General features: G+C 37.7%; 2 protein-coding genes across 2 annotated transcripts; both read right to left on the bottom strand.

The window, feature by feature from the left end:
- Positions 1 to 3,623: 3,623 nt before the first annotated feature.
- Positions 3,624 to 9,557, bottom strand: LOC121888160 (C-C chemokine receptor type 1-like). The gene is made up of 3 exons (XM_042399548.1): positions 9,511 to 9,557; positions 8,746 to 8,948; positions 3,624 to 5,888 (listed from the first exon to the last, which is right to left on the bottom strand). Exons 2-3 carry the CDS (start codon positions 8,919 to 8,921, stop codon positions 5,030 to 5,032), a joined length of 1,035 nt encoding a protein of 344 aa, XP_042255482.1. The 5' UTR covers positions 8,922 to 8,948; positions 9,511 to 9,557; the 3' UTR covers positions 3,624 to 5,029.
- Positions 9,558 to 19,560: 10,003 nt separating this feature from the next.
- On the bottom strand, positions 19,561 to 25,145 carry LOC121888167 (C-C chemokine receptor type 1-like). Its single transcript, XM_042399564.1, has 3 exons — positions 25,074 to 25,145; positions 24,635 to 24,837; positions 19,561 to 22,310 (listed from the first exon to the last, which is right to left on the bottom strand). Exons 2-3 carry the CDS (start codon positions 24,808 to 24,810, stop codon positions 21,452 to 21,454), a joined length of 1,035 nt encoding a protein of 344 aa, XP_042255498.1. The 5' UTR covers positions 24,811 to 24,837; positions 25,074 to 25,145; the 3' UTR covers positions 19,561 to 21,451.
- Between the last annotated feature and the right edge of the window lie 479 nt (positions 25,146 to 25,624).

Here is a 25,624-nt window from a genome sequence, read left to right as displayed (position 1 = left end):
GGATGAATATACATCCTAAACCAGCTGTTATCATATCAGTCCGCTGCCTGCTGTACAGCTGTCAGCGAAACAAACAAGAAAGTAGAAATGCAGTTTCACCAGTTGTGTTGCACCGGTGAAGTTCTCCAACAGCAGAACAGCTGTCATTATGCATTACCATTACACATGGCTGTGCAGCTCTTCATACTGTCCATATCATTAATTCATTATATAGACATGTAAACCATCGTCAGCAATGATATCTCAGAAATGTAATCATAGTTTGCAGCACTCATATCTAAACTAACTTTACAAGGTGTTTCACAACTAAGGATAAAATAAAAAGAATCGGGATGCACGATATTGGATTTTTTGCAGATATCCGATATGCCGATATTTCCAACTCATTGTGGCCAATTGCTGATGCCAATACCGATATATGCACATATTTTTTTCCAGCTGGATGAGGAGACTATCATGCATGCAAGCATAGATTGTACTAAGTATGATCATGAAAGACAATATATGAAGGAAGAACTTAGGAAGACTGGAGTTCAGGAGCTCAGCATTAAAACTTTGATGAACCTGCCAAGTGGGTGGAGCAGTAGAGTTTTCTTTGAGTTCATTAGACAGACAGGATTAATGTGTAGGATTTAATCTCTGGTCCGCACTCCGGAGCAGAAGGTGGCAGTAATGCACCTAATACGCTGGTTTCCAACCGCCGTTATAAACCAAAAAGAAGAAGGTTTTGTTGTTTTTTTCAAACAGAGTGGTACATCCTGTCAGCCAAAGTGTTTCCTATCTGTGAAGCCGAACAGAGCAGCTCCTCCACGGACTGTTTCAGTCTGACGGTCCCAGTGTTTCCTTCACAGGCTCCACTTCACTCAGCTGCTTCCTCCCACTTTAACCTGAATAACAAACCGGTGCTCGGTGCTCTGGTGGGATCCACATGGAGAGCCGGGGCTAACATTAACTGGGAGGCTAGCTGGCTGTGTTTCCCTCCGGTCATGCTGCGGCTAACACTCCGCTAGCCTCTCAGCCTCTCAACATTGGAGTCAATGGACAGCCGGAGCAGTTGCCCTGGACATCTATGAAAGTGCAGTGATTATGGGTAAGAAATGTGTGTACTGTGATGTTGCCATGGTAATGACTGAATCTATAAGTATTGATCTTCATATTTATCATTTTCCCCATTATCATGGGAAACTTCAATTCAATTTTTTCAAACAGTGTGTGTTGAAAATGTGCCTGTTCAAAACAGGCTGATTGCTTATTATTTCTCGAGAACTGCATATATATGTATAAATTGAAAATCATATCAACTAAAATGACATGGACTTAATAAACTTCACCAGTGAGACTAAACAGTAATTGAATCATAGAAGCAGTTTACGGCTTTCCATTGGTTGATTCTGCCGCCAATCAAATTTGTCTACGCTCCTGCTGGCTAGTTTTATTGCCTCTGCCTCTTTTTTTTTCTCCTGTGTGCTCTGGTTCTTCTCTTTCAGGTAGATTAACTGATAATGCAATGGTGTTTATATCAAACAGCTTCAAATTGCACCAAATGAGCGTCTGTTTCCACAGTAAATCACCTGCTGAATGTTTGATGGTTGTTTATTTGTGCTTTAGAAGGTAACTGTAACCAGCTTTAAACCAAGTGAATCACTACTCCGACACAGGAATGAGACTCAAACACAACATAACTTTATTGAGTAATGGGGAGGGTTGGTGAAGGGGACTTGAAAGAACTGAAATTCTTCCCGGACCAGGGTTTAGTCTTAGGGGTGCTCCATGGCAGTGTTGCTTCCCTGCAGGCAAATAGAAAGCAGAGGAGTGAGGGGCAAACACAAATCCTCTCCCTCCTGTTTTCTCACAGTCAACTTATCACTTTCAACTCAGAACAGAATGTCCCAGCCTTCTCTTCTCTCTGTCTCTTGACTACTGGTGTTTTTTAAGGTCCATTCTCACCACTTGGCTGGCTAATGAGTAACCTTCCTCCTCATGTGTTCCCTTTAAGACCTCAGGAGCTGACAGTGGTAAAACTGCTACCTGACCACTATTGACAGCTGGCACCATTGAATAGATGGGAGCTGACCAAGGACTTGCTTGCGTGGGCTGGATGACCCTCCACAAGTGGTTATATGTGGGAAATGTAGTCATCATATGCAATAAAATAAAGGCTATAACATAAAAAAACTATTAAAAAAATTTAATTTGGTCTAGTGTTAATGGACATATTCTGTGCTGTGCTGTTATCAACTGCTCCAACTGTAAAATTCAAATCCATAAGCTTCTGCTCCATGACATATATTTAACTTTAATAAATCCTCATGTTTCTGTCACATTCTGACCTGCATGCCAGCCAGTGACCACTAAAGACTGAGCGATCCAACAAGAGATGATCTTGCATATCTCCTGCCAGTTTGGTACTAGCATTACATTTCCTGACCAAAATGTCACTTTTACAGTATCATGTGTTTCACATTTGTATTTAATGATGCAGTCCTTCTGTTTACAATGACAGAAATCATGGAGCAAAAAGTCACGTTAAACACGGATAAGCATTGTCATCATATCATATTTATCAAATGTGTCATTCCAATGTGGGGGGAGTGGTGTTTACAATCATTTTTTAAATTATTAGTATTAGAGGGAAAAAGATAAAAGAGGAATATAATTGCCTTCTTAATAACGTAAAGGGAGCAATCTACTTGACACAGCTGAAGCTCTGACATTCCTTAAATCTACCTCATATCAAAATGATAATTATATCACACACTATACAATGTTTTTAGAGAACAAAAATTGTAACTAAGGCTCAAAATAAATTCAGTCAAATGACAATAAAAATAACAATAAAATAAAGTTTTCTAAACTAGAAAACAACATTAACCAGCGCCCATTGTGTGATGTTGTTGAACCAGGGCAACGCAACAAAAGATCCTAATTAACTTTCCATTGGCATGGTTTCAGTGGTATCAGCATGTAATGTGTTAAGGCAGACAGTGTTAAGACGTTGTGGTCATTTCACATATTTCTGTGAGATCACGTTGGTGGGGCAGGTTCAGTGAGTTCACAAGTATGAACTGAGCTAGTGGGGCATTTGCACAGTAAAAGTCGTGCTAAATGCACATTAACCATCTTAAATGAGAGAGAAAGGAGATCGATGCTCACTTACTCATCCACACTCAGATCTCTGTCAGGGGATTTGGACCAGCAACCCTCCTCTGCTGTTTTTCACCCTCACTCAAGATGAACGTTAGCTGAATCCTTTCACCACAGATATTGACACTAGGCTTTATGAAGAAGATAAAAATATGTCCAGGTCTGCTCCCCTGAGCCAATTTTCTTCATGACAACATTTTTAGCTCTGAACTTCAATTCTTGGTTATGTGGAGGAAACTGTCCAGATCAGCAATGTAATCAGTCTTGTCCTCTTCTGAACATGGACATGAGAAACATGTATTTGAACTTCTACTCAAATCCTTGATAGTTGCTTTCTGGAAAGAATGTTTTCAGTAAAAGGGGTGTTTTGAAAAGGGATGTACATATATTCTGGAAATATGTGTGATGTGAAGAAAAGAAACATGTAGCCTGATGATTTAAAAGGGTTGATTTAATCAAATAGTTTAGATTTAGACAACCACACAAACCAAACAAAAACCAACAACCCATTAAGTGTTTAACTCCCTTTTTTGGTGCTGCTTTTTCACTGTTTTATTTCTAAGTAAAAAGTGCTTTATATGAAACTTGACAAAGAATGAATAATCACTTTAAAATATCATCAACATGATTAATAAGGACATGATGCATTAGAAACACAAAAAAACACATAAACAACACAAGATTGAACCAACCAAACCAAAATCAGAGCAGATATACTTACAGGCATGGAAAATGACTGGACAATGATTATACATGCTTGATTCATTGTTTTGGACTTTATTTGGATGCAGCTAAAGCTCCACTGTCTGGTGTTCAACAAAGTGCTCTTATCATAATGTAAATTCTTACACTTAATCAGCCTTTTTTTTTTTTTTTCAAAATATACTGACATTTTAGTGAGGATCCAAATTAAGTGAAGTCATGAAAAGCTGTGAGAGATACAGATAACCATTAAAAATGAGAGTTTAGGCTGTATGGCGAAAATACAGAGCAAAACACTTTTTGCATAACATCTAATAGTCATTTACAAAGAGTTTTAACATTTGCTCAAGTATGTAAGGATTAAGGAACTATGGATCCTTAACTTTGTTCAACAGCCCAACTTTTACATTCTGTCACACAAAGGTGATGCAGTTAACTGTAATATTGGGTGCAAAATTTGCAACATCATGAGGGAACAGTGTATATGAAATAAATCATGATTGTGGCACTGTGGTGCATAACTGTGATCTGACATATATACAGGCACAGGTGTGAATACTTAGAAAATGGGATTATGGCAGATGCTGATTATTTAACCATAACCACAACCAGGACCCAGCAACCCTTAGGCATTAACTTTAAATGTAAAGTGTTATTTATCAACTTCTGACCACTAGAGGACAGAAGGTCTCCCAAACTAGTTTTTAAATGAACCTTGATGAAACCTTAATAAAACTTGAATGAAACCTTAAAAATCACTGGAGAATCAAGCTCAAATAGTTGACAAAAAGTCTGTAAATACTGTATATACAAAGAAGGAATGGCGTGCTTTTTTGTAGGGATCCATCTCTTCCTGTAGCTGAGCTAAACATACCTCTTCTGTCCACATTTACATATGTCATGATGGCATGGTCATGATGAAGAGGTAGCAGCTTTGTTTTGGGCTGGACAACAAACTTTCAAAACATGTTCTCACCTGCTTAAGAAAGGTGAAATTAGCAACATAACTAACTGACATATGGATGTTGTTATGGTTTATATTTTGGCTTTACTTCTGCTATAGGCAAAATGATATCCCTACTCATGTCATCGCTTTCCACCCTAAAATACTTCCTTCAGTTGCTTATAAAACCATGGTGTGTTGAACACATGGCAGGCCTGAGATACAAAGGGGTCCCCATCCCTATAATTCATTTTGTGTACTTTTTGTGGACATACTAATTCTGCTGACCTGACTGACAGAAATATGCTTCTTTAACCCTGGGAAGCGTTTCACCAGCAGCTGTCTGAAGTAGCTCTGGAACTTTCGCCCAACAAATGTATAGAAGATGGGACTGATGCAGAAGTAAATGTGGGCAATGTCACGAGTGACTTGAAGTGCATAACCCCTCTTCTGTAATTCATCACAGGAAAGGCCTTCATCAGGTAATAGTTGTACAACATTGAATGGGGTCCAGCATATAAAAAACAACAGGACAATGATAAATATCAGCCTGACTGTCTTGAACTTGGTAACTATCTGGGATGATATGACAGTGATAGCAATCCTAATGTAGCAGTACACAATAACAATCAGAGGAAAGAGCAAGAAAAGGAAAAGTTGAAGGTAAAATCTAGAATCTCTCAGCTTGTCTGCATCAACAAATGTCAAGTTACTAGGATGTTCCTGACAGAATGTTTTGTTGGTCATATGATGAATAAAAGTTGTGTGGAGAATCATCTGTGGGATGCACGCCAGACCACTGACCAGCCACACCACAGCACAGGAGAGCAGCGCATAGCGTTGATTCCTCACCTGTGACCCACCCACGGAGTAAACAACAGCAAGGTATCGGTCGAAGGTCAGGAGAGTTAGAAACAGGACAGAACTGTAGAAGCCCAGGTAGTAGACACTGCCTACAATCTTGCACATTACTTCGCCAAAGATCCAGTAGGAGAGCTGCTTGTAGACTCCCATGAAGGGAAGACTGCTCATGAAGATCAGGGAGGACACCACTAGGTTCAGCAGCAAGATGTTGGTCACAGTGGTCAGCTTCTCAAACCTAACAAGTTGCCATTTAAACCATTAAATGTAGAAAAAACAGAGACTATGGGTCACACAAGCATTTTTAACAGTAATATTTTGCAATAACTTCCAAACTATGGATTGGTTGGTGGCAGCGAAGTAAATCTGAACATCTTTAGCATCAATTTTTAGTGAAGTGTGACAACTAGATAAACTGCTTTGAAATCTATTGATTGACAGGTCATACTGCAGAGTCCTGAAATAGAGGAAGTTCACTCATTCAATGTTACACAATTCTCTCAGTTCAGTTTTTTGTTTTTGTGGTGAGCGAGCTAGCTTCTTGTACTGCCTGTAATTGCCTTAAATTTTACCTTGATGCCACTGCATAACCTAGAACCTTTGAGAAGAACATCTCCAGGAAAATGACATTTCATAATCAGGCATTTAATTAAATTGTCAAGACTATTTTTAACTTTGTTTCCAGGGCTGGTTTGCATAGAGATTAAGAGATTACAAGAGATTAGTTTTGAACCATGAAGGGTGTTTGAACATTGCAGTGTATCAGTGCCTGTTATTGATAATGTATTGATGACTTGTGCACATTGTGCAGCTTTGCAGGATTGAGTGCAACACTTCTGCTCTGGTCTACATTTCAAAATAGGATGTGCACAGCCAGCTCAGTAATGTGGATGTTTAATATGATAAGTAAAGTGACTTTGGCATCAAAGTTGAAAATGCATGAAATGAATCTGCCTGAGAGTGCCACCCAGATATACAGTAGTCTGTGTGTGGGAGTCTAGTGCCAACAAGTTAGTATTTCAATTTGACCAGTACTTTCTTTGTGTTCAATGCTGAATAGTACATGTTAGCAATGTAAATTAAGGTGGTGACCATGGTAAACATTACACTTGCTTAACATCAGCAATGTCATGTGCTAGCATGGCTCTTGGTTAGCACCTAATCTTAACCAAATTGAGTTTATCCAGACAAAGGTTATGTTTCTACCAAAAGTATAAAATGAATCAAATTTTTAGGAGACAATGTTGTTAATCACTACCATAATAAGATTAACATAACAAATGTCATGTCTCTCAATTTTTAAATAGAGAACCTCTCAAATATCTTACTTGCACATATATATGGCAAGCCTACCCCAAACACTCCACTATCATACCTGGCTCTTTTTATTGATTATCATCACATTGTTGTTATTGAGCTATTTTCTTACTTTTTTTTCTTTCTAAGCTTTTGTGCATCATAAGTGATTGTATATCATTTACAGAGGTTAATGCAAGGACCAATAATGATATTGATTTCATTTTATTCCAATTCTGCCTGTGGTTGAAAAAACTGCACTGAAACTGTTGATTTTTGTTAATTGGCTTTTGAATCCAGAAGAATGTTAAACTGAAACATCACTAATTTCAACGAAGCTTTGTGATAAAAGAAAATGAGGCTAGTTTAGAGATTTCATTTGTAATTTCTGAGCTATGAATGGTCCCATAGATATAGAATTAGAAATAGGTTCTTTACTTTTCTTGAGCTCTCACCTTTGTCAGCATGCAGTTGACATAACATCTCTTCAACTCTCTGTAATATACTGTATTATAAACATTCCTACAGTCCAAGACCCAAGGAGACTTTATGGAGTTCATCTCATTTATGTTTCCATGAACATCAGAAATATGTTCACAGTGGCTTGCTCACACAGGTAGAGAGAGAGCAGTGGTGTAGACAGTGACAGAGTAGAGGAATTCTTAGGGGTCTTGGAGAGAGGAACTTTACCTACTGAATAGCTACAATATTCCTCTCTCAATGGGCACAAGAATAAGAAGCTACTTACATTACTTCATTGTCTGATACTCTCCCAGTCTGTCTTTTTGGTCTAAAACCAGTGCCCCAACCTGATATGTACTCTGTCTATTCTGCCTCCGAAATATCTTACAACATTGATAAAATCATTTATCAACATGTATGTCATTTTACTCTCAGTTGCCAGTTATTATGTATTGTAGTATGATTTAATACAACAGCCCTACATTCATGAAGGTTATGATTTTTTAAGAGGTATTGATTGAACTTCATGGTCATTTTGGAGGTTGTAGTTTGTGTCGCTGTTAAATTTTATAGCATTGTACTTGGGGGTGTTCAGATATTATGTCTAACTTATTTATATCAGTGACTGTAGGAAATGGCTGAAATGGTGATTCACTTGCATTAAAAATACAAAGTTGTAAAAACATACATCTAAAATGCATGTAAACATTATGTATCAAACTTTAACTAAATTGATGAGAATAATACTTTTTTTCTACATTCTGTATTTCTTAAAATTATCATCTTTATGATTTTAATGAACTCAAACCCCATTTTTGATGCTGCTTTTGACCTGCATTTTTGAGCAACAGCCATTCAATGCATTTACATTTAGTAACCTGTCTATAAAGTAGTTTTAATTGTCAGTGGCGGGGTCCACATTTGCGCACTTGAGTCAAACTGCCAACACATACACAAGTGACTATAATCCAGCACTACTGTTTATAATTTTATCTCATTAGTATCAGCCTCACTGTTCACTCTCCTAACAGTGTATCAGAGCTGTAGCAGTTGCCCTTCTGTTGTATGTTTAACAAAGTAGTTGCTTCCCTAGTGTTTGCTGCCCGCAGAATTCTGGGATATGTAGTATTAAATCACAATTGATGCTAAATTGTAAGGATTACAACTTTAATTTACTCTTTGTGGACTTTTTCAATTATCTTGTAATTCACAGGTAATTATAATAAGGGTTGTGTGTATTTTACAAGTTTACAAATTGTACATTTGCTACCTCTAATTGCTTTAAACTACTAAACCAATAATTTGTTTGAATTTGAGAGTTTTGTTTGTCTACTCACCGATGGATGATGACCAGGACCAGCCCGTTGCCAAAGAGACTGAAGAGAAACATGAAGTAGTAAATGGTGGACAGTTGAGCTCCCAGTAAGTTGTCACTGTCCCGATTACATGGTCCAACCGGCGTCTCATCGTTATCGTCATAAGGATAGTTATAATCAGAAGTTGTTGATTCCATCTTCTCCTCAAATGTTAGCAGGGAAATCTGTCAGAAACACAACACATGCAACGATGCGGTCAGTATGAAATTAAAATTCTAAATATTATCAAACTTTTGAAAATGTGTTGTAGCGGCTGTGGCTCAGGAGGTAGAGCAGGTTTTCCACTAATCGAAAGATCGGCGGTTCGATTCCCGGCTCCTCCAGTCCACATGCCGATGTGTCCTTGGGAAAGATACTTAACCCTAAATTGCTCCCGATGACTGTGCCATCAGTGTATGAATGTGTGTGAATGGTTAGTTTCCTCTGATGGGCAGGTTGGGACCTTGCATGGTAGCCCCTGTACCCATTCAGCGTATGAATGTGTGTGAATGGGTGAATGTGATTCGTAGTGTAAAAAGCACTTTGAGTGGTCGGAAGACTAGACAGGCACTATACAAGTACAGTCCATTTACCATTTTCTTAAGAGCTATTAAATTCTGTGTGCATGCCTCTGTAAAGCATGCAAATAAGGAGAACTAGAAAACAATCCCTTTAAATGAGATCCTCCAAGGAGCTCAAATCAGATGTTTGTGGGAATGAGGATCAGGCTGAGCTGAGCTGACTTACCGCCTGGCCAGTAGAGGAGCTTCTCCTTGTTGTCTGACTCTGAGGACCAGAACTGTCTGACTCACAGCTCAGCTGAAGTTACTCCATATAAGTCAGCCAGCAAGGGGAAGGAAGTACCAGAAAAGTGTGTGCCTGTGTGCGTGTGTGTGTGCATTCAGGCACAGTGAGTGTAGGTCAATCACTAAACAATAACTACAACACAAAATCATTGTCGTTCCCGAAAATGAAAGAAAATAAACTTCCAGGTGTAGTGCGAATGAAATGCAAGCTGTTACTCATCGCGTGTAGACAGCTGTTAAAATAGAAGCATATCTGTTCTGTCAGACAGACATGCGTGAGACACACAACTGAAAAACATGGCTGAAATACCTTCTGTGTAGGCACAACACAGTGTTAGTCTGAACATGGCAAAAGTGTCAGATGGTTAAAGTTAGGTAAAGATCATGGTTTGGGCTGACTGTGGTTAAGCAACTAAAACACTTGGTTTTTTCACATCCATGTCACATACTCTAAAACGTCCTTTTTGAGTAGAATGTTAATAAAATCAAGAAATGTTGTTGACTTCAGGAAGTCAGCACCAAACCTGACAGTCAAAGACTGAAATGGACAGCAAGCAGAGTTTTGAGTCAAGTGTGAGGACCATTTTGAAAATAGTGCAAAAATGAAAAAAAAAAAAAAAGGTTCCTTTGAAGTCATGATGGGGTTTATTTTTCTCAGTTTGCATCTTCTGGATCTTTTTTCTTACCTGATCTGTGTCCTGGGGAACAAAATTGTTTAGAGTTCATTGCAGTCATTGTGCTAAATCATGTCACTGATATGGACAATACTGCTCAGTAATGCCCATCTGGCCTTCATACAGAAAGAGCTGGAATCCCATTGTCAAGTCTTAACATTTTGAATGTATGAAATATAATTTTTACCTTTATGAAATAATCTCTGAATTCATTAAAGTGAAGCTGCCATTCTTGCTGCTGTATTTCATGGTAAAATTAAAATGTCACTTCTGCTCAAGTGTTACTGTGATGATTAACACAGATATGTTGTGAAAGATTGTTGCTGTGACAACGCATCTGATAGCTTTCACATAGCATAGCAGTTTGTGACCGGGCCAGTTGCACAATTGTTGTACCTCTGTAGAAAATTGCATAAGGGACTTTTTTATGACAGTTTTTAGATTCAGATTCAGAACTTCAGACTTTATTATGCCAGCCAGGGAAATTCATTTGGTCCAGTGCTCCAGACATAAAAGCACCATAGAATCCACAGTAAAAACAATAGAATACCCAATACGATCTTGATCAGACAGAGCACTTTTTGTAGGTTGCAAAACGCGAGGCACACTGCGCTGCCTTTTTTGTTGAAGCCTACAATTTTAAAAAAAGAGCAGCTTTCTGCACCTTTTTTTTATATTGTTGCCAGGCAACCATGGATCTCCTGTCCTTAGCCTAATTGTTATTTTTTCTGTGAAGTAAACTCACTCCAGGCCTGCTGTGTTCTGTTCAGATCATGCTAATTGTGGTTGGTAAAGTCATATAAATCAAACAAAAACAGTCAATCCAAAATCGGTAAAATCAAATTTGATATAAAAGTGCAAGAGTGCAATGCCCAGCTAACAGACCTATTAATCAGACCTGCATGTTATACAAACTGATGGCTTGAGGAATAAAAGAGTTCTTGTATCTATTTGTTTTGAGTTTTCTTTGTAGAAGTCTCTTTCCTCGGGTCAGGTTGCTGCTGCGACTGAATTTGGAGTGAAGGGGAAAAGTTCTATCCTGTAAAACTTTTTCTAGTTTTTGGAGGATGAGTTTGGTGAACAGGCTGATGGCTGTTACTTGGTCAGTGCCTGTGTTTTTTTTTCCCTTTTCTCTAACCCTAACCAAGTGGTTTTTGTGCCCAAACCTAACCAGACCTTAACCACAGCGTTGTCACACCATAAAACATCATTATTTTTTAACAGTGATTTGTAACGGTTTTGGAAAGCAGCATATTAGAAAACGCTCCTATGGGTCGCTCTGGATTGGATGGTACAATCGACCAATGCGATCGTTTAATTATGAGGATGTGTTGACTTAACATGGGAATTGACAGTGGGGAAAATACATTCAGACGGCGGGTCCTCCCTCCCTCAGTTTTCCAGTGGGACTGGTGTTGAAAACATCTTATAGCACCGTAGTCAGGTTAACATTAGAGTCAATGGACGGCCGGAGCAGTTGCTCTGGGCATCTATGAAAGCGCAGTGATTATGGATAAGAAATGTGTGTACTGTGACGTTGCCATGGTAATGACTGAATCTATAAATATTGATCTTTTTCTGATCCATCACTTATTGTTAATAATAATAATAATAATAATAATACGAAAGAAAATACATTTGAAAAAAAAAATCAGCCTTTCAGCGATGTAGAGGCAACCACAAATATTTATTTAACACAGATGATGTTGGATTCATGCGATCATATCATATCAAACTGAATTCTATATGTTTTTAGAGAACAAAAATTGTAACTCAGGCACTATAATAAATTCAGTCAAATGACAATAAAAATAACAATAAAATAAAGTTTTCTAAACTAGAAAACAACATTAACCAGCGCCCATTGTGTGATGTTGTTAAACCAGGGCAATGCAACAAAAGATCCTAATTAACTTTCCATTGGCATTGTTTCAGTGGTATCGGCATGTAATGTGTTAAGGCAGACAGTGTTAAGACGTTGTGGTCATTTCACGTATTTCTGTGAGATCACGTTGGTGGGGCAGGTTCAGTGAGTTCACATGCATGAACTGAGCTAGTGGGGCATTTGCACAGTAAAAGTCGTTCTAAATGCACATTAACAATCTTAAATGAGAGAGAAAGGAGATCGATGCTCACTTACTCATCCACACTCAGATCTCTGTCAGGGGATTTGGACCAGCAACCCTCCTCTGCTGTTTTTCACCCTCACTCAAGATGAACGTTAGCTGAATCCTTTCACCAGAGATATTGACACTAGGCTTTATGAAGAAGATAAAAATATGTCCAGGTCTGCTCCCCTGAGCCAATTTTCTTCATGACAACATTTTTAGCTCTGAACTTCAATTCTTGGTTATGTGGAGGAAACTGTCCAGATCAGCAATGTAATCAGTCTTGTCCTCTTCTGAACATGGACATGAGAAACATGTATTTGAACTTCTACTCAAATCCTTGATAGTTGCTTTCTGGAAAGAATGTTTTCAGTAAAAGGGGTGTTTTGAAAAGGGATGTACATATATTCTGGAAATATGTGTGATGTGAAGAAAAGAAACATGTAGCCTGATGATTTAAAAGGCTTGATTTAATCAAATAGTTTAGATTTAGACAACCACACAAACCAAACAAAAACCAACAACCCATTAAGTGTTTAACTCCCTTTTTTGGTGCTGCTTTTTCACTGTTTTATTTCTAAGTAAAAAGTGCTTTATATGAAACTTGACAAAGAATGAATAATCACTTTAAAATATCATCAACATGATTAATAAGGACATGATGCATTAGAAACACAAAAAAACACATAAACAACACAAGATTGAACCAACCAAACCAAAATCAGAGCAGATATACTTACAGGCATGGAAAATGACTGGACAATGATTATACATGCTTGATTCATTGTTTTGGACTTTATTTGGATGCAGCTAAAGCTCCACTGTCTGGTGTTCAACAAAGTGCTCTTATCATAATGTAAATTCTTATACTTAATTAGCCTTTTTTTTCAAACTATACTGACATTTTAGTGAGGATCCAAATTAAGTGAAGTCATGAAAAGCTGTGAGAGATACAGATAACCATTAAAAATGAGAGTTTAGGCTGTATGGCGAAAATACAGAGCAAAACACTTTTTGCATAACATCCAATAGTCCTTTAAAAAGAGTTTTAACATTTGCTCAACGATGTAAGGATTAAGAAACTATGGATCCTTAACTTTGTTCAACAGCCCAACTTTTACATTCTGTCACACAAAGGTGATGCAGTTAACTGTAATATTGGGTGCAAAATTTGCAACATCATGAGGGAACAGTGTATATGAAATAAATCATGATTGTGGCACTGTGGTGCATAACTAAGTGTGATCTGACATATATACAGGCACAGGTGTGAATACTTAGAAGATGGGATTATGGCAGATGCTGATTATTTAACCATAACCACAACCAGGACCCAGCAACCCTTAGGCATTAACTTTAAATGTAAAGTGTTATTTATCAACTTCTGACCACTGGAGGACAGAAGGTCTCCCAAACTAGTTTGTAAATGAACCTTGATGAAACCTTAATAAAACTTGAATGAAACCTTAAAAATCACTGGAGAATCAAGCTCAAATAGTTGACAAAAAGTCTGTAAATACTGTATATACAAAGAAGGAATGGTGTGTTTTTCTGTAGGGATCCATCTCTTCCCATAGCTGAGCTAAACATACCTCTTCTGTCCACATTTACATATGTCATGATGGCATGGTCATGATGAAGAGGTAGCAGCTTTGTTTTGGGCTGGACAACAAACTTTCAAAACATGTTCTCACCTGCTTAAGAAAGGTGAAATTAGCGACATAACTAACTGACATATGGATGTTGTTATGGTTTATATTTTGGCTTTACTTCTGCTATAGGCAAAATGATATCCCTACTCATGTCATTGCTTTCCACCTTAACATACTTCCTTCAGTTGCTTATAAAACCATGGTTTGTTGAACACATGGCAGGCCTGAGATACAAAGGGGTCCCCATCCCTATAATTCATTTTGTGTACTTTTTGTCGACATACTAGTTCTGCTGACCTGACAGAAATATGCTTCTTTAACCCTGGGAAGCGTTTCACCAGCAGCTGTCTGAATTAGTTCTGGAACTTTCTCCCAACAAATGTATAGAAGATGGGACTGATGCAGAAGTAAATGTAGGCAATGTCACGAGTGACTTGAAGTGCATAACCCCTCTTCTGTAATTCCTCACAGGACAGGTCTTCATCAGGTAATAGTTGTACAACATTGAATGGGGTCCAGCATATAAAAAACAACAGGACAATGACAAATATCAGCCTGACTGTCTTTAACTTGGTAACTATCTTGGATGATATCACAGTGATAGCAATCCTAATGTAGCAGTACACCATAACAATCAGAGGAAAGAGCAAGAAAAGGAAAAGTTGAAGGTAAAATCCAGATGCTCTTAGCTTGTCATCAATAGACGTTGTGCTAACAGGATGCTCCTGACAGAGTGTTTTGTTGGTCATATGATGAATAAAGTTGTGTGGAGAATCATCTGTGGGATGCACGCCAGACCACTGACCAGCCACACCACAGCACAGGAGAGCAGCGCATAGCGTTGATTCCTCACCTGTGACCCACCCATGGAGTAAACGACAGCAAGGTGTCGGTCGAATGTCAGGAGAGTTAGAAACAGGACAGAACTGTAGAAACCCAGGTAGTAGACACTGCCTACAATCTTGCACATTACTTCGCCAAAGATCCAGTGGGAGAGCTGCTTGTAGCCTCCCAAGAAGGGAAGACTGCTCATGAAGATCAGGGAGGACACCACTAGGTTGAGCAGCAAGATGTTGGTCACAGTGGTCAGCTTCTCAAACCTAACAAGTAGCCATTTAAACCGTTAAATGTAGAAAAAACAGAGACTATCAGTCACACAAGCATTTTTGACAGTAATATTTCACAATAATTTCCAAACTGTGGATTGGTTGGTGGCAGCGAAGTAAATCTGAACATCTTTAGCATCAATTTTAGTGAAGTGTGACAACTAGATAAACTGCTTTGAAATCTGCTGATTGACAGAGTCCTGAAATAGAGGAAGTTCAGCTCATTCAACGTTACACAATTCTCTCAGTTCAGTTTTTTGTTTTTGTGGTGAGCGAGCTAGCTTCTTGTACTGCCTGTAATTGCCTAAAATTTGACCTTGATGCCACTGCATAACCTAGAACCTTTGAGAATAACATCTCTAGGAAAATGACACATTGTGCAGCTTTGCAGGATTGAGTGCAACATTTCTGCTCTGGTCTACATTTCAAAATAGGATGTGCACAGCCAGCTCAGTAATGTGGATGTTTAATATGATAAGTAATGTGCCTTGACAAATTTGGCATCAAAGTTGAAAATGCATGAAATGAATCTGCCTGAGAGTGCCACCCAGATATACAGTAGTCTGTGTGTGGGAATCTAGTGCCAACAAGTTAGTATTTCAATTTGACCAGTACTTTCTTTGTGTTCAATGCTGAATAGCACATGTTAGCAATGTAAATTAAGGTGGTGACCATGGTAAACATTACACTTGCTTAACATCAGCAATGTCATGTGCTAGCATGGTTCTTGGTTAGCACCTAATCTTAACCAAATTGAGTTTATCCAGACAAAGGTTATGTTTCTACCAAAAGTATAAAATGAATCAAATTTTTAGGAGACAATGTTGTTAATCACTACCATAATAAGATTAACATAACAAATGTCATGTCTCTCAATTTTTAAATAGAGAACCTCTCAAATATCTTACTTGCACATATATATGGCAAGCCTACCCCAAACACTCCACTATCATACCTGGCTCTTTTTATTGATTATCATCACATTGTTGTTATTGAGCTATTTTCTTACTTTTTTTTCTTTCTAAGCTTTTGTGAATCATAAGTGATTGTATATCATTTACAGAGGTTAATGCAAGGACCAATAATGATATTGATTTCATTTTATTCCAATTCTGCCTGTGGTTGAAAAAACTGCACTGAAACTGTTGATTTTTGTTAATTGGCTTTTGAATCCAGAAGAATGTTAAACTGAAACATCACTAATTTCAACGAAGCTTTGTGATAAAAGAAAATGAGGCTAGTTTAGAGATTTCATTTGTAATTTCTGAGCTATGAATGGTCCCATAGATATAGAATTAGAAATAGGTTCTTTACTTTTCTTGAGCTCTCACCTTTGTCAGCATGCAGTTGACATAACATCTCTTCAACTCTCTGTAATATACTGTATTATAAACATTCCTACAGTCCAAGACCCAAGGAGACTTTATGGAGTTCATCTCATTTATGTTTCCATGAACATCAGAAATATGTTCACAGTTGCTTGCTCACACAGGTAGAGAGAGAGCAATGGTGTAGACAGTGACAGAGTAGAGGAATTCTTAGGGGTCTTGGAGAGAGGAACTTTACCTACTGAATAGCTACAATATTCCTCTCCCAGTGGGCACAAGAATAAGAAGCTACTTACATTACTTCATTGTCTGATACTCTCCCAGTCTGTCTTTCTTTCTGTCAACCTGATGACATCTCCAGTCAAATCCACCAGTCCCCCTCACTGGTCTAAAACCAGTGCCCCAACCTGATATGTACTCTGTCTATTCTGCCTCCGAAGTATCTTACAACATTGATTGATAATCATCTATCAACATGTATGTCATTTTACTCTCAGTTGCCAGTTATTATGTATTGTAGTATGATTTAATACAACAGCCCTACATTCATGTAGGTTATGATTTTTTAAGAGGTATTGATTGAACTTCATGGTCATTTTGGAGGTTGTAGTTTGTGTTGCTGCTAAATTTTATAGCATTGTACTTGGGGGTGTTCAAATATTCTGTCTACCTACTTTACATCAGTGACTGTAGGAAATGGCTAAAATGGTGATTCACTTGCATTAAAATACTAAGTTGTAAAAACACACATCTAAAATGCATGTAAATATTATGTATCGAACTTTAACTAAATTGATGAGAATAATACTTTTTTCTACATTCTGTATTTCTTAAAATTATCATCTTTATGATTTTAATGAACTCAAATCCCATTTTTGATGCTGCTTTTGACCTGCATTTTTGAGCAACAGCCATTCAATGCATTTACATTTAGTAACCTGTCTATAAAGTAGTTTTAATTGTCAGTGGCGGGGTTAACATTTGCGCACTTGAGTCAAACTGCCAACACATACACAAGTGACTATAATCCAGCACTACTGTTTATAAAATTATCTCATTAGTATCAGTCTCACTGTTCACTCTCCTAACAATGTATCAGAGCTGTAGCAGTTGCTACAATTGTATTTTCAACAAAGTAGTTCCTTCACTAGTGTTTGCTGCCCCTAGAGAATTCTGGGATCTGTAGTATTAAATCACAATTGATGCTAAATTGTGAGGATTACAACTTTAATTTACTCTTTGTAGACTATTTCAATTACACTGTAATTCACGGGTATATATATATAAATATATATAGTAAGGATTGTGTGTATTTTTCAAGTTTACAAATTGTACATTTGCTACCTCTAATTGCTTTAAACCTTAAACTACCAAACCAATAATTTCCAACCAAAAATGTCTGACTCACAGCTCAGCTGAAGTTACTCCATATAAGTCAGCCAGCAAGGGGAAGGAGTACCAGAAAAGCGTGTGTCTGTGTGCGTGTGTTCAGGCACAGTGAGTGTAGGTCAATCACTAAACAATAACTACAACACACAATCATTGTCGTTCCCGAAAATGAAAGAAAATAGACTTCCAGGTGTAGTGCGAATGAAATGCAAGCTGTTACTCATCACGTGTAGACAGCTGTTAAAATAGAAGCGTATCTGTTCTGTCAGACAGACATGCGTGAGACACACAATTGAAAAACATGGCTGATACACTTTCTGTGTAGGCACAACACAGTGTTAGTCTGAACATGGCAAAAGTGTCAGATGGTTAAAGTTAGGTAAAGATCATGGTTTGGGCTGACTGTGGTTAAGCAACTAAAACACTTGGTTTTTTCACATCCATGTCACATACTCTAAAGAGTCCTTTTTGAGTAGAATGTTAATAAAATCAAGAAATGTTGTTGACTTCAGGAAGTCAGCACCAAACCTGACAGTCAAAGACTGAAATGGACAGCAAGCGGAGTTTTGAGTCAAGTGTGAGGACCATTTTGAAAATAGTGCAAAAATGAAAAAAAAAAAAAAAAGGTTCCTTTGAAGTCATGATGGGGTTTATTTTTCTCAGTTTGCATCTTCTGGATCTTTTTTCTTACCTGATCTGTGTCCTGGGGAACAAAATTGTTTAGAGTTCATTGCAGTCATTGTGCTAAATCATGTCACTGATATGGACAATACTGCTCAGTAATGCCCATCTGGCCTTCATACAGAAAGAGCTGGAATCCCATTGTCAAGTCTTAACATTTTGAATGTATGAAATATAATTTTTACCTTTATGAAATAATCTCTGAATTCATTAAAGTGAAGCTGCCATTCTTGCTGCTGTATTTCATGGTAAAATTAAAATGTCACTTCTGCTCAAGTGTTACTGTGATGATTAACACAGATATGTTGTGAAAGATTGTTGCTGTGACAACGCATCTGATAGCTTTCACATAGCATAGCAGTTTGTGACCGGGCCAGTTGCACAATTGTTGTACCTCTGTAGAAAATTGCATAAGGGACTTTTTTTATGACAGTTTTTAGATTCAGATTCAGAACTTCAGACTTTATTATGCCAGCGTGTGTACTGTGACGTTGCCATGGTAATGACTGAATCTATAAATATTGATCTTCTTCTGATTCATCACTTATTGTTAATAATAATAATAATAATAATAATACGAAAGAAAATACATTTGAAAAAAAAATCAGCCTTTCAACGATGTAGAGGCAACCACAAATATTTATTTAACACAGATGATGTTGGATTCATGCGATCATATCATATCAAACTGAATTCTATATATTTTTAGAGAACAAAAATTGTAACTCAGGCACTATAATAAATTCAGTCAAATGACAATAAAAATAACAATAAAATAAAGTTTTCTAAACTAGAAAACAACATTAACCAGCGCCCATTGTGTGATGTTGTTAAACCAGGGCAACACGACAAAAGAGCCTAATTAACTTTCCATTGGCATTGTTTCAGTGGTATCGGCATGTAATGTGTTAAGGCAGACAGTGTTAAGACATTGTGGTCATTTCACGTATTTCTGTGAGATCACGTTGGTGGGGCAGGTTCAGTGAGTTCACATGCATGAACTGAGCTAGTGGGGCATTTGCACAGTAAAAGTCGTTCTAAATGCACATTAACCATCTTAAATGAGAGAGAAAGGAGATCGATGCTCACTTACTCATCCACACTCAGATCTCTGTCAGGGGATTTGGACCAGCAACCCTCCTCTGCTGTTTTTCAACCTCACTCAAGATGAACGTTAGCTGAATCCTTTCAACAGAGACATCAACACTAGGCTTTATGCAGAAGATAAAAATATGTCCAGGTCTGCTCCCCTGAGCCAATTTTCTTCATGACAACATTTTTAGCTCTGAACTTCAATTCTTGGTTATGTGGAGGAAACTGTCCAGATCAGCAATGTAATCAGTCTTGTCCTCTTTTGAACATGGACATGAGAAACATGTATTTGTATTTAAACTTCTACTCAAATCCTTGATAGTTGCTTTCTGAAAAGAATGTTTTCAGTAAAAGGGATGTTTTGAAAAGGTATGTACATATATTCTGGAAATATGTGTGACGTGAAGAAAAGGGTTGATTTAATCAAATAGTTTAGATTTAGAGAACACACAAACCAAACAAAAATCAACAACCCATTAAGTGTTTAACTCCCTTTTTTGGTGCTGCTTTTTCACTGTTTTATTTCTAAGTAAAAAGTGCTTTATATGAAACTTGACAAAGAATGAATAATCACTTTAAAATATCATCAACATGATTAATAAGGACATGATGCATTAGAAACACAAAAAAACACATAAACAACACGAGATTGAACCAACCAAACCAAAATCAGAGCAGATATACTTACAGGCATGGAAAATGACTGGACAATGATTATACATGCTTGATTCATTGTTTTGGACTTTATTTGGATGCAGCTAAAGCTCCACTGTCTGGTGTTCAACAAAGTGCTCTTATCATAATGTAAATTCTTATACTTAATCAGCCTTTTTTTTTTCCAAACTATACTGACATTTTAGTGAGGATCCAAATTAAGTGAAGTCATGAAAAGCTGTGAGAGATACAGATAACCATTAAAAATGAGAGTTTAGGCTGTATGGCGAAAATACAGAGCAAAACACTTTTTGTATAACATCCAATAGTCCTTTACAAAGAGTTTTAACATTTGCTCAACGATGTAAGGATTAAGAAACTATGGATCCTTAACTTTGTTCAACAGCCCAACTTTTACATTCTGTCACACAAAGGTGATGCAGTTAACTGTAATATTGGGTGCAAAATTTGCAACATCATGAGGGAACAGTGTATATGAAATAAATCATGATTGTGGCACTGTGGTGCATAACTAAGTGTGATCTGACATATATACAGGCACAGGTGTGAATACTTAGAAGATGGGATTATGGCAGATGCTGATTATTTAACCATAACCACAACCAGGACCCAGCAACCCTTAGGCATTAACTTTAAATGTAAAGTGTTATTTATCAACTTCTGACCACTAGAGGACAGAAGGTCTCCCAAACTAGTTTGTAAATGAACCTTGATGAAACCTTAATAAAACTTGAATGAAACCTTAAAAATCACTGGAGAATCAAGCTCAAATAGTTGACAAAAAGTCTGTAAATACTGTATATACAAAGAAGGAATGGTGTGCTTTTCTGTAGGGATCCATCTCTTCCTGTAGCTGAGCTAAACATACCTCTTCTGTCCACATTTACATATGTCATGATGGCATGGTCATGATGAAGAGGTAGCAGCTTTGTTTTGGGCTGGACAACAAACTTTCAAAACATGTTCTCACCTGCTTAAGAAAGGTGAAATTAGCGACATAACTAACTGACATATGGATGTTGTTATGGTTTATATTTTGGCTTTACTTCTGCTATAGGCAAAATGATATCCCTACTCATGTCATTGCTTTCCACCTTAACATACTTCCTTCAGTTGCTTATAAAACCATGGTGTGTTGAACACATGGCAGGCCTGAGATACAAAGGGGTCCCCATCCCTATAATTCATTTTGTGTACTTTTTGTGGACATACTAGTTCTGCTGACCTGACTGACAGAAATATGCTTCTTTAACCCTGGGAAGCGTTTCACCAGCAGCTGTCTGAAGTAGCTCTGGAATTTTCTCCCAACAAATGTATAGAAGATGGGACTGATGCAGAAGTAAATGTAGGCAATGTCACGAGTGACTTGAAGTGCATAACCCCTCTTCTGTAATTCCTCACAGGACAGGTCTTCATCAGGTAATAGTTGTACAACATTGAATGGGGTCCAGCATATAAAAAACAACAGGACAATGATAAATATCAGCCTGACTGTCTTGAACTTGGTAACTATCTTGGATGATATGACAGTGATAGCAATCCTAATGTAGCAGTACACAATAACAATCAGAGGAAAGAGCAAGAAAAGGAAAAGTTGAAGATAAAATCTAGAATCTCTCAGCTTGTCTGCATCAACAAATGTCAAGTAACCAGGATGTTCCTGACAGAGTGTTTTGTTGGTCATATGATGAATAAAAGTTGTGTGGAGAATCATCTGTGGGATGCACGCCAGACCACTGACCAGCCACACCACAGCACAGGAGAGCAGCGCATAGCGTTGATTCCTCACCTGTGACCCACCCATGGAGTAAACAACAGCAAGGTGTCGGTCGAAGGTCAGGAGAGTTAGAAACAGGACAGAACTGTAGAAACCCAGGTAGTAGACACTGCCTACAATCTTGCACATTACTTTGCCAAAGATCCAGTTGGAGAGCTGCTTGTAGACTCCCAAGAAGGGAAGACTGCTCATGAAGATCAGGGAGGACACCACTAGGTTCAGCAGCAAGATGTTGGTCACAGTGGTCAGCTTCTCAAACCTAACAAGTAGCCATTTAAACCGTTAAATGTAGAAAAAACAGAGACTATGGGTCACACAAGCATTTTTAACAGTAATATTTCGCAATAACTTCCAAACTATGGATTGGTTGGTGGCAGTAAAGTAAATCTGAACATCTTTAGCATCAATTTAAGTAAAGCGTGTCAACTAGATAAACTGCTTTGAAATCTATTGATTGACAGGTCATACTGCAGAGTCCTGAAATAGAGGAAGTTCACTCATTCAATGTTACACAATTCTCTCAGTTCAGTTTTTTGTTTTTGTGGTGAGTGAGCTAGCTTCTTGTACTGCCTAGAACCTTTGAGAAGAACATCTCCAGGAAAATGACATTTCGTAATCAGGCATTTATTTAAATTGTCAAGACTATTTTTAACTTTGTTTCCAGGACTGGTTTGCATAGAGATTAAGAGATTACAAGAGATTAGTTTTGAACCATGAAGGGTGTTTGAACATTTCAGTATATCAGTGCCTGTTATTGATAATGTATTGATGACTTGTGCAGATTGTGCAGCTTTGCAGGATTGAGTGCAACACTTCTGCTCTGGTCTACATTTCAAAATAGGATGTGCACAGCCAGCTCAGTAATGTGGATGTTTAATGTGATAAGTAATGTGCCTTGACAAATTTGGCATCAAAGTTGAAAATGCATGAAATGAATCTGCCTGAGAGTGCCACCCAGATATACAGTAGTCTGTGTGTGGGAATCTAGTGCCAACAAGTTAGTATTTCAATTTGACCAGTACTTCATTTTTTGACCAAACACCTCAAAACTAATGACACTCTCATCATCGTCAGCTGTTGTTTGTGTTCAATGCTAAATAGCACATGTTAGCAATGTAAATTAAGGTGGTGGCCATAGTAAACATTATACTTGCTTAAAATCAACAATGTCATGTGCTAGCATGGCTCTTGGTTAGCACCTAATCTTAACCAAACTGAGTTTATCCAGACAAAGGTTATGTTTGTACCAAAAGTATAAAATGAATCAAATTTTTAGGAGACAATGTTGTTAATCACTACCATAATAAGATTAACATAACAAATTTCATGTCTCTCAATTTTTAAATAGAGAACCTCTCAAATATCTTACTTGCACATATATACGGCAAGCCTTCCCCAAACACTCCACTGTCATACCTGGCTCTTTTTATTGATTATCATCACATTGTTCCAAGACCAGTCCAAGACCCAAGGAGACTTTATGGAGTTCATCTCATTTATGTTTCCATGAACATCAGAAATATGTTCACAGTGGCTTGCTCACAAAGGTAGAGAGAGAGCAGTGGTGTAGACAGTGACAGAGTAGAGGAATTCTTAGGGGTCTTGGAGAGAGGAACTTTACCTACTGAATAGCTACAATATTCCTCTCCCAGTGGGCACAAGAATAAGAAGCTACTTACATTACTTCATTGTCTGATACTCTCCCAGTCTGTCTTTCTTTCTGTCAACCTGATGACATCTCCATTCAAATCCACCGGTCCCCCCACTGGTCTAAAACCAGTGCCCCAACCTGATATGTACTCTGTCTATTCTGCCTCCGAAATATCTTACAACATTGATAAAATCATCTATCAACATGTATGTCATTTTACTCTCAGTTACCAATTTATTTTGTATTGTAGTATGATTTAATACAACAGCTCTACATTGTACTTTCATGAAGGTTATAATTTTTAAGAGGTATTGATTGAACTTCATGGTCATTTTGGAGGTTGTAGTTTGTGTCGCTGTTAAATTTTATAGCATTGTACTTGGGGGTGTTCAAATATTCTGTCTACCTACTTTACATCAGTGACTGTAGGAAATGGCTAAAATGGTGATTCACTTGCATTAAAATACTAAGTTGTAAAAACATACATCTAAAATGCATGTAAATATTATGTATCAAACTTTAACTAAATTGATGAGAATAATACTTTTTTCTACATTCTGTATTTCTTAAAGTTATCATCTTTATGATTTTAATGAACTCAAACCCCATTTTTGATGCTGCTTTTGACCTGCATTTTTGAGCAACAGCCATTCAATGCATTTACATTTAGTAACCTGTCTATAAAGTAGTTTTAATTGTCAGTGGCGGGATCCACATTTGCGTACTTGAGTCAAACTGCCAACACATACACAAGTGACTATAATCCAGCACTACTGTTTATAATTTTATCTCATTAGTATCAGTCTCACTGTTCACTCTCCTAACAATGTATCAGATCTGTACCAGTTTCTACAGTTGTATTTTTAACAAATTGCTTTAAACTACTAAACCAATAATTTGTTTGAATTTGAGAGTTTTGTTTGTCTACTCACCGATGGATGATGACCAGGACCAGCCCGTTGCCAAAGAGACTGAAGAGAAACATGAAGTAGTAAATGGTGGACAGTTGAGCTCCCAGTAAGTTGTCACTGTCCCGATTACATGGTCCAACCGGCTTCTCATCATCATCGTCATAAGTATAGTTATAATCGGGAGTTGTTGATTCCATCTTCTCCTCAAATGTTAGCAGGGAAATCTGTCAGAAACACAACACATGCAATGATGCAGTCAGTATGAAATTAAAATTCTAAATATTATCAAATTTTTGAAAATATATAGTAGTATATAAGAGCTATTAAATTCTATGTGCATGCCTCTGTAAAGCATGCAAATAAGGAGAACTAGAAAACAATCCCTTTAACTGAGAACCTCCAAGGAGCTCAAATCAGATGTTTGTGGGAATGAGGATCAGGCTGAGCTGAGCTGACTTACCGCCTGGCCAGCAGAGGAGCTTCTCCTTGTTGTCTGACTCTGAGGACCAGAACTGTCTGACTCACAGCTCAGCTCAAGTCACTCCATGATAAGTCAGCCAGCTAGGGGAAGGAAGTACCAGAAAAGTGTGTGTCTGTGTGCATGTGTGTGTGCATTCAGGCACAGTGAGTGTAGGTCAATCACTAAACAATAACTACAACACACAATCATTGACGTTCCCAAAAATGAAAGAAAATAGACTTCCAGGTGTAGTGCGAATGAAATCCGAGCTGTTACTCATCGCGTAAAAAAAAAACAGTCAATCCAAAATCCGTAAAATCAAATTTGATATAAAAGTGCAAGAGTGCAATGACCAGCTAAGCGACCTATTAATCAGACCTGCATGTTATACAAGCTGATGGCTTGAGGAATAAAAGAGCTCTTGTATCTATTTGTTTTGAGTTTTCTTTGTAGAAGTCGCTCTCCTCGGGTCAGTTTGCTGCTGCGACTGAATTTGGAGTGAAGGGGACAAGTTCTATCCTGTAAAACTTTTTCTAGTTTTTGGAGGATGA

This window comes from Thunnus maccoyii, chromosome 21, assembly GCF_910596095.1.
Source record: "Thunnus maccoyii chromosome 21, fThuMac1.1, whole genome shotgun sequence".
In the NCBI taxonomy this organism is placed as follows: domain Eukaryota; kingdom Metazoa; phylum Chordata; class Actinopteri; order Scombriformes; family Scombridae; genus Thunnus; species Thunnus maccoyii.
The sequence above is the reverse complement of the archived record's forward strand: the minus strand, read 5'-3'. Positions and strand labels throughout refer to the sequence as shown.

Coding starts and splice junctions, on each gene's coding strand:
- LOC121888160 (XM_042399548.1), bottom strand. CDS start 8,921: ATGGAATCAACAACTTCTGATTATAACTATCCTTATGACGATAACGAT. Junction 5,889..8,745: donor GTCCTGGTCATCATCCATCG/GTGAGTAGACAA, acceptor GCAACTTGTTAG/GTTTGAGAAGCTGACCACTG.
- LOC121888167 (XM_042399564.1), bottom strand. CDS start 24,810: ATGGAATCAACAACTCCCGATTATAACTATACTTATGACGATGATGAT. Junction 22,311..24,634: donor GTCCTGGTCATCATCCATCG/GTGAGTAGACAA, acceptor GCTACTTGTTAG/GTTTGAGAAGCTGACCACTG.